Source organism: Plecotus auritus, assembly GCF_963455305.1.
Source record: "Plecotus auritus genome assembly, chromosome: 3".
NCBI classification, from domain to species: domain Eukaryota; kingdom Metazoa; phylum Chordata; class Mammalia; order Chiroptera; family Vespertilionidae; genus Plecotus; species Plecotus auritus.
In genome coordinates this window covers 223,032,343-223,041,167 of record NC_137772.1, presented here as the reverse complement: position 1 = coordinate 223,041,167, position 8,825 = coordinate 223,032,343, and the positions used below count along the sequence as shown (strand labels likewise).

The window sequence follows — 8,825 nt, the reverse complement described above, 5'->3', positions numbered from 1 at the left end:
ATTGGTTATTTTTTAATATTTTTAAATTGATTTTAAAGAGAGGAAGGGAGAGGGAGAGAGAGAAACATCAATGAGAGAGAAACAATAGGCTGCCTCCTGCACGCCCCCTACCAGGGATCGAGCCTGAAACCCGTGAATCGAACATGAAACCTCTCAGTGCATGGGGCAGTGCTCAACCAACTGAGCCACACCGGCCAGGGCATAGATGTTCTTTATAGTTTGAGTCTTGGCTTGAATTCTTTCCTACCCAGAACTCAAGTACAGAGGTTGCTAAACCTTGGTCCGGTCTGACCCCACTGGTGTAACATCTGGTGTAACATCTGGTGCTTTTTGCCACCGCCAATAATCTTATGGATGGACCATGGTTAATTTATCCAATCCCCAATTTTTTTCTTCTTATTTTCTAAAAGTAGAATTGCTGGCTCAAAGGGTCTGCACAATTTAAGACTTCTGACAGGCAATGGCCTTTTAATCAGTAACAGTATCAAACACATCTATACAAGTTCTCCTTTGGAATGGGCCTGCTGTGTGCCTGCTACTTTGTGGGCTCTTCTTTTTTTTTTTTTTTTTTTTTTAATATATTGATTTTTTACAGAGAGGAAGGGAGAGGGATAGAAAGTTAGAAACATCGATGAGAGAGAGAAACATCGGTGAGCTGCATCCTACACATTCCCAACTGGGGATGTGCCTGCAACCAAGGTACATGCCCTTGACCGGAATCGAACCTGGGACCCTTGAGTCCGCAGGCCGACGCTCTATCCACTGAGCCAAACCGGTTAGGGCTGTGGGCTCTTCTATTTCTTTTCATGTGCAAAGCAACCCTACAAAGTAGGTGGTGTTCTTCCCATTCTGCAGGTGGAGACACAAAGTTTCAGAGATGTGAAATGACTTGTCCAAAGTCACATAGTGGTGGACCTGGGAAGACAACCCAGAACCGACTCCAGAATCAATGTGATGATCAAATAGTTGTGAATAAGGATCCGGGAAGGCTTTTTTGAAGGAGGTGGACCGTGAGCTGAGCCTTATGAGGTGGTCAGAAGGACAGCAGGAGGAGTAAGGGAGGAGAAAGAAAGTCAGGTGGCAAAGTCTATAGCCAGAGCAAAGGCCATGAGATTTCTTCAAGCTCAAGATTTTTAGGGCAAAGGCATTAGCAGGGAGGGGCGAGTTATGGAATGATCGATGGCAGACGAGGAAAGTCGGGACAGTCCAGCCCTTGCCCCGCCTGGCCCTGCACTGGGGGTTCGAGGCCCCGCCCCTGTCCACCCCTCCACCACCTGATGCAATCAGAAGCATCCCGCCACTGTCCAACCTTGGCCCAGCCCCTCTCTTCCCGACTCCCTTTCTCTCTCCAAGCCGCCGGGCCCAGGCCCCGCCTCCGTACGGGTTGGAACAACGCGGCCTTTCCAGCGGGACTTGCTCCGCCCTATTCCCCGCCCCTTCTCTGCCTGGTGCAATCAGAATCATCCTTACAAGTCCGCTCAGGCCCGCCCCTCCCCGCCGAGACCGTGGCCCTTTGCACGGACTCACCAGTCCTGCCTGAGGGCCCCGCTCTCCAAGGTCTCTCCTCCCAGGCCCCGCCCCTACCGGGTCTGCTCCTCTCAGCCCCGCCCCCCGGCGCTCGCCCCTCCCAGGCCCCGCTCTCCCTTGGGTCTGTCCCTCTCAGGCCCCGCCCCCGGTTGGCCCCGCCTACGCCTGCCCCCCCCAGGCCCCGCCCTATCTAATAGCCCCTTCTAGACGCGGTTCAGGCAGCCACATCCCGGGAGTGTGCCGGGCGCGCGGAGCTGCAGCCATGGCTGTGACCGCTGAGGGCGCCCGCAGGAGGGAGCGCGTCCTCTGCCTGTTTGACGTGGACGGGACCCTCACGCCCGCTCGCCAGGTAGGGGCCGGACGTTCGGAAGCTGCGGTCGGGAATGTCACGCGGACACCCGGAGGCCGAATGTGGGGCCTGCAGCGGCGTCACCCCGACCTCTGAGACCGAGTGTGTGATGCAGAGGTCCCCGGCTCCTGACTCCCGGGGACCGCCCGATGGGAGTGATGGACACTCGGGTACTCCTGTCACAACCCCCGAGCGTCCGCGCCCACCTTCTGCCCGCGATCCTCTGAGCTGGGTCGATTCTGGAGGGAGGAGGCTGCAAGCAGGGACCTAGCTTCCCTCCCTCCCCCTCCGCCAGGCTTCCACACGCCGAGGCTTGGTTCTCGGACGCCCCCGTCTCCCCAGCCGCGCTCTCCCCATTTCAGCCCTAGGACGCACGGGTAGCTGTAAACTGGCGTCTGAACCCAGGGTTTCAGACGGGGCTTGGAGCGCACACAAGCGTCAGAGTCGCCATCTCGTGGGAGCAAAGGGGTTTCGGAACCATCCCACCCGACCTTTGCAGGCCTGGGCCTGGATCTATTTTCTCAAGCCACTCTTCCACTTTACTGTCCACCCCCAGCGGTGGAGCGGAGGGAGGGCTTACTGTACTTTTCCGTTGAGTATGGGGTCTGCCCACCTGGAGGCGAGAGTTCCCAGGCCCAACGTGGTCACATTGGGGGTATTGTGGCGCTGGGAAGGTGGGGGTGCAGTTCTTTTAAAGGTATCTCACCATATTTATTCTCTAACCTCTGCTCCATACCCAGTTTTTATCCCTTTGGATTTCACCCTGGATAAGCCTCCCGGGAGGTTCATACATCCTCACCAGGCCTCTTTCTTGCCTGCCCTCCAGGCTGGGACCATAAGGACCAACTACTAAGGGTTCTGGAGGGCGGGGTTACAGGGCAGAGGCTGATGGGAACACAGGTCTTAGCTTCCTTCCCCTTTTAGGTCTCCAATTCTCTTCCCCTGTTGGAAGGCCCTGGCTTGGGCCCTGGGGGCACAGGGAGGAATCTGGCCTCCGGCAGTCCTCAGGGATGGGAGAAAGATGACAGTGGAGGGAGAGTGGCTGGGTCTAGGAACAGCCCCCACCCTTTCCTCTCACTCTGCTCTCTGACCCAACAGCCTATACAAGAACAGTGTGTTCGTGCTGTCCACCTATGTTATTGTCAGACCCTGTCCTTAGTGCTTTTTGAAAGTTAATTTTTAATTATGCAAGTATTCATAAATGCTTTCTCTTGCAAAGAATGACAACAACAGAGAAGGCTAAAGTCCCCTCTGACTATGTCAGGGTCCAACCCTCTCCCCAAAGTATCCTGGTTGCCTATTGTGTGGCTTCTTCCTTCCAGATCTTCATCTGGATCTCTGTTTATCCAGAGGAAATAATATACATTGTTTTGTGAGGCTTTTTAAAAAAAATATTATCATACATCATACTGTGTGTGCCTTCTTGCAACTTGGTTTTTTAAAAATTGCTTTTAGAGAAAGGAAGGGGGAGAAAGAGAGAGAAAGACATGGATTTGTTGTTCCACTTATTTATGCATTCATTGATTGATTCTTGTATGTGCCCTGACTGGGCATCCAACCAGCAACCGCGGTGTATCAGGACGATGCTCTAACCAACTGGGCTGCCCAGCCAGGCTTGCAGCTTGCTTTGGACAACAAGCATGTCTTGGGACTCTCACGTAGGAAGCACAGGTCTGCCTTATTCTGTGTCACCGCAGTATATTTCAGAACAGGTGTGTGCCATTCTCTGATGGATGAGCATGTCTGTTGCTTGTAGTTTTCCTCTATTAGAAACCAATGGACCTCCATGTACACGTGGGAAAGAAAAGTGGAACTTTGGGTATGGGACCCACGCATTTTAAGTTTTAATAGATCTTGCCATATTACCCTCCAAAATGGCTGTACCAATTTACACTCAGCGGGTGAGAGTGTCTGTTTCCTCTGTATCACCATCCACTCTTGATATTATCAGCTTTGAATAGCTGACTGTTTGAAGACATGGATTACAACTCATTAGTTTACATTTCTTTGATGGGTAATCTTTCCACGTAATAGGTGGCTAGTTAATTGCTTGACCCCCTCCAGGTGTTGCTCCTGTGATCCCCTTTTTATAGATGGGACAAAGAAAGCCAAAGCCATTTGCTCAAGGTCGTTTTGTTGTGGAGGGACTTGAGCTAGAGTTTGAACCCAAATGCATCTGATTGTTTTCAGGTCTGTGTTCTAAACCTTGAACCGCCTCAGGTCCAGGTGGAACATGGGCCCCCCGGATTCTGAGCACTGAGTGGGGGCTGAGTGGAAGCCCCAGACGTGCTGACCGCTGGAATCTTGTGCTTCCCTGCCCTGCTGCAGAAAATTGACCCTGAGGTGGCGGCCTTCCTGCAGAAGCTTCGAAGCAGGGTGCAGATCGGTGTGGTGGGCGGCTCCGACTACTCTAAGATTGCTGAGCAGCTGGGAGAGGGGGATGAAGGTAGGACAAGCAGGCCAGAACCAGCTCCAAAGTCCCATAAGCGGGCTGGTGTGGGTGTGGGAAGTTTGGGAGATCCAAAGACCCCATCCTGTTTCTGCAAAGGAAGTAGAGGGAACAGCCAGATGCTTCCCTCGCTGTTTCAGCAGCCATGTCGTGAGCACCTCCCATGAGCCTGGCACTGCTGTTTTGGAGAAACAGCAGGGAATGAAGCAGGCAGAATCCTGTCCTTATGTGGTTTATATTCTCAGTTCTTCCTGCTGAGTCTCGATTTCCTCATCTTTAAAATGGGCATATCCGTAATGACTACCATTTATTGAAAACGACCATGCATTAACTTCATTTAACCCTCACAACTCTGCCTCAGGGTTGACATGATTATCCCATTTTACAGAGGAGGGTTCTGATGTCTCTCGGGAAGTTTTTGGACCCAGAACCCCGGTTCTCGGCTGAGTTCCTGATCTTAGCTCAGGCAGCTGCTCCAGCTCCTCAGACCAGAAACTTCCTTGAATTTCCCTTCCCCCCACCCACTTGTTCATTCCATCAGCCAGTCCAGCGATATCTCCCTGTGTCATCTCTACCACCCCACCATTGTCCAGGTGACCTCCTCCCACCTGGGCCTGCAACGGCCTCTGGCTGTGTTCCCTGTGCCTCCCCACTTCTGCCTACGCGTCACTTCTCGGGGCAGCCAGATCGGGAAACTCTCAGGCAACCAGCCCTGACCACGCAGTCATGGAAGCTGTAAAACAAAACCAGAGCCCCTGTGCTGAGGGACTGGGGGAGCACCAAGCGGAAATGCCGCCCTCTGCTGGGCAGTCCTGGAAGGCTACCAGAGGAGGGAGCCGGGTCTTGGAGGAGTGGAGCGGGGAGGGAGGAAGGCCATCGCAGGCAGAATGACCTGGCTTGTTGGCTTGTTTGGAAAAAATCAACGCTGCAGAAAGTGAGAAGTATAGAAAAGCAGGTTCGGGATGGCACAAAAGGTCTTCGAATGCCAAACCAAGAAGTGTGAGCTTTCTCTCTCCTGGGCTCTGGGCACCTGGTCTCATGCTCTCTCTTTCTCCCCTGGGCTCTCCATGTCCCTAAAGTCATTGAGAAGTTTGATTATGTGTTTGCTGAGAACGGGACAGTGCAATATAAGCATGGACGACTGCTCTCCAAGCAGGTCAGTGCCCCCACCCCCGGGCCTTAGCCCAGGACACTTTTCCCCAGAGAGACTGTCCTGGGTGGCGGGAGCGGCACCAGCCCACACTCAGAGCCCTGTGTCCCTTGCCCAGACCATCCAGAACCACCTAGGGGAGGAACTGCTGCAGGACTTGATCAACTTCTGCCTCCGCTACATGGCCCTGCTCAAACTGCCCAAGAAGCGGTGAGACCCCAACCCAGCCTTGCCCAGCCCCTCCTCCCAATTCCGGGCCTGAGGAGGAAAGGGGCAGGTCTCTCCAGTGGGACCTGGAGATGCTCCGGCCCTGACTTCTTGGTGCGTGGATTCTCGTCCCCTGTGAAGTCCGGGTAGAGCTGGATTGAATTCAGGGCCATTCTCTCCTTCTCTCTGATTCCTGCCCTCCCTCCCACCCCCTCACCCCCAGTGGAACCTTCATCGAGTTCCGGAATGGCATGCTGAACATCTCGCCCATCGGCCGGAGCTGCACCCTGGAGGAGCGGATCGAGTTCTCCGAACTGGACAAGGTGCCACCTTAGGCTATGGGACCTCCGTCACTCAACCTCTCTGAGGCCAGCGTGGTCTTCCCTCAGGACACCGTGCGATGGAGTGGGAGGGAGTGTTCTGACAGGACCGGTACCCTTTAGGCACCCACCGAGTGTGCATCTTTCCAACATTGCTGGTTTCCCTCCCCGGGGGCCGACACCGCCAGCACCTAATTTCCTAAGCTCACACCTTGGGCATCATTGACACCTTCCCACCCACATGGGGTCCAACAACCATTCCTGTCGATTCAGCCTCGAAGTTGGTCTCAGATCTGTTCACCTGTGTGTCTCCCCTGCACCACCAAACAGCCTGTTCTTCAGCAGAGCCATCGAGAGCCTTGCAAAGCGCATCTGTCCGCCCTGTCTACTCTGCTCACAGCCCTCCCATGGCCCCCTCGCCAACGGGGCGATGTCCCAGCCTCCTCCCGAGGTGCCCTGAGCCCTGCGGGGTCTGCCCGGCTCGGGCCCACCTCCTCAGCCTTCTCTCTGCATCTGTGCTTGGAGCAGACCCAGGTCCCTCTCGCCTTCGGTTGTGCCGCTCCTGCTGAGCTTTGACTTGCGCTGCGTGGCTTATGCTATGGCCGTGCCCGCCTCCTGCTGCCCCTCCTCTGAGCGCCCCCTGCCGCTATTCACAGGTCTTCACAGGCTCTTCGCTTCTCGCGCTCCTGTCTGGTGTCTGAGCCCCGTGTGCTTTGTTGAACCGGCAGAGCTGATGGGAGGAAGTGGACTCTGTGGCTGGGACTCGGACTGCCCTCTCCCCCCACCGGCCTTCCTCCTTCAGAATACCCCGCCCACCTCCCACTGGCAGGAGCTGGCACCGAGCTCAGTCACAGACCCTCCGGTCCCGGCCCTGGCTCTGCCACCGAGGCTGGTGACCTTGAACAGGCGCAGCCCCTCTCTGAGCCTCCCTTTGCCATCGGTCAGGTGGGGCCGTGGTATCCAGCTGAAGGCTTAGTGGGTCCACTGAAGTGCGCCCAGCCGGGGCCTGGCTCGCAGCACCTCTGAGCCCTGGTCTGCTTCCTTCCCTCCTGCAGAAGGAGAAGATCAGGGAGAAGTTCGTGGAAGCTCTGAAGACTGAGTTTGCTGGCAAAGGGCTGAGGTTCTCCCGAGGTAGGTCCGCGCCTCCTCCCACCCCTCGGGCTGAGCAGGGCAGGCTCAGCCCAAACAGGCAGGGCTCCGAACGCTATGGCCCCCAGTCTTCCCCACCTAAACCTAGACATCACCCCACCCCCACCCAGTTGCTCAGGCCAAAAACAAGCGTCTCCCTTGAGTTCCCCCCAACTCCCACCCCTTCCCATGGCGTCTGCTAGCAAGTCCCAGGCTTCCCCAGCTAACCGTGCGCTGGCCTTCACTGCCTCCTCACTTCCACGCCATGCCCCTGCTCAGAGCCCTCCAGGGGCTCCTCACTCCTAGAAACCCCGGGCCCAGGACCTGCGTGCCCTCACCCCTGCCCTCTCTGGCCTTCTCTGTCGCTGGGACACTGCACGCTTTCACCTGCCTTGGGACTGTACTTGCTCCCCAGCCATCACCACTCTGGCTTACATCTCAGCTGTGTCACCTCCTCAGAGAGGTCTCCCCCGACCCGCTGGCTAGAGCGCTCACCCCACCCCTCTGCACTCATGCTCTGAGGTGGACCAGTCTGTTGCTGTTCTCCCACCTGGATCCAAACTCCCATGAGGATCCCTGTCTGTCCCATGGCCTGGGCCTGGGCCTCAGTAGCCACTCCAGGGCTGCTGAATGAGATGACGGGCGGAGGGCCTTACCCACGCTCACCTGTGAGCCACTCTCTGCTGGCTTTGTCCCCCCGACCCTGCAGGAGGCATGATCAGCTTTGACGTGTTCCCAGAGGGCTGGGACAAACGCTACTGCCTGGACAGCCTGGACCCGGAAAGCTTCGACACCATCCATTTCTTTGGAAACGAGACCAGCCCTGTGAGTGCCTGAGCCCTGGTCCCTCCCGCTCCGTCACCCCCAGGTCAGGCCAGGACACAGGGTGAGAGAACAGGCCTCTGGGAGACTCCCAGAGAACAGCCAGTGCGTACCAGCCCATTACACAGATTGCAAGGCTGAGGCCCAGAGCTGGTTGGACACTCGCCCCTTGTCACACCGCAGGTCAGGGCAGACCTGGTAAAGGCCAAGGAGGAGGGCTTCCTGGGTGTTCTGAGGGGGCAGCTCTGTAGGAGCCAGTGTGGGGAGGGGACCCCATGCCAAGGTGGGTGCTGGTCCCCAACCCTGGGCACCTTGTCCAGGCACCACCCTCTCTGCCTTCTGTGTGCAGGGTGGGAACGACTTTGAGATCTACGCCGACCCCCGGACTGTGGGCCACAGCGTGGTCTCCCCTCAGGACACAGTGCAGCGATGTCGTGAGATCTTTTTCCCAGAGACGGCCCACGAGGCATGACCGCCACTTCCAGAGACCTCCCCACAGGCCTAACGGGCACCCTGGCCCTGGTGCTGGGTGGGTGCCGGCCCCCTCCTCTGGCCCAGGATACCCGCCTCGCCTCACCTGCTGCAAGGCCAGGGTCTGCGGTGACCGCCCCCCGCAGCCGGCTCCTGGTGGCTGGCTCCGTCCCGCACCCGATGGCCCCGCCTACAGCTGCTGCTTGTACTTGTGAACAGAACGGGTTTTGTCGACACTGGAGGAGGCGTGTGTGAGTGTCTGTGCGGGACAGCCTCCCGGCCTTCCTGTCCCAGCCGGGGTGCGGAGCAGTGGGGAGGGTGTGTACTTGTGAGAACTGGATCACAAATATTAAAGTTCCCAACAAGGCGTGGCGTCAGTTCTGTCTGAATGGGTATTGGCGC

At 56.8% G+C, this 8,825-nt stretch overlaps 1 protein-coding gene across 1 annotated transcript; it reads left to right on the top strand.

Annotated features, from left to right (window-relative positions):
- The first annotated feature begins 1,722 nt into the window (after window positions 1-1,722).
- On the top strand, window positions 1,723-8,790 carry PMM1 (phosphomannomutase 1). The gene is made up of 8 exons (XM_080662476.1): window positions 1,723-1,876; window positions 4,205-4,322; window positions 5,405-5,481; window positions 5,594-5,685; window positions 5,906-6,005; window positions 7,058-7,133; window positions 7,840-7,955; window positions 8,302-8,790. Exons 1-8 carry the CDS (start codon window positions 1,790-1,792, stop codon window positions 8,422-8,424), a joined length of 789 nt encoding a protein of 262 aa, XP_080518602.1. The 5' UTR covers window positions 1,723-1,789; the 3' UTR covers window positions 8,425-8,790.
- The last annotated feature ends 35 nt before the right edge of the window (window positions 8,791-8,825 follow it).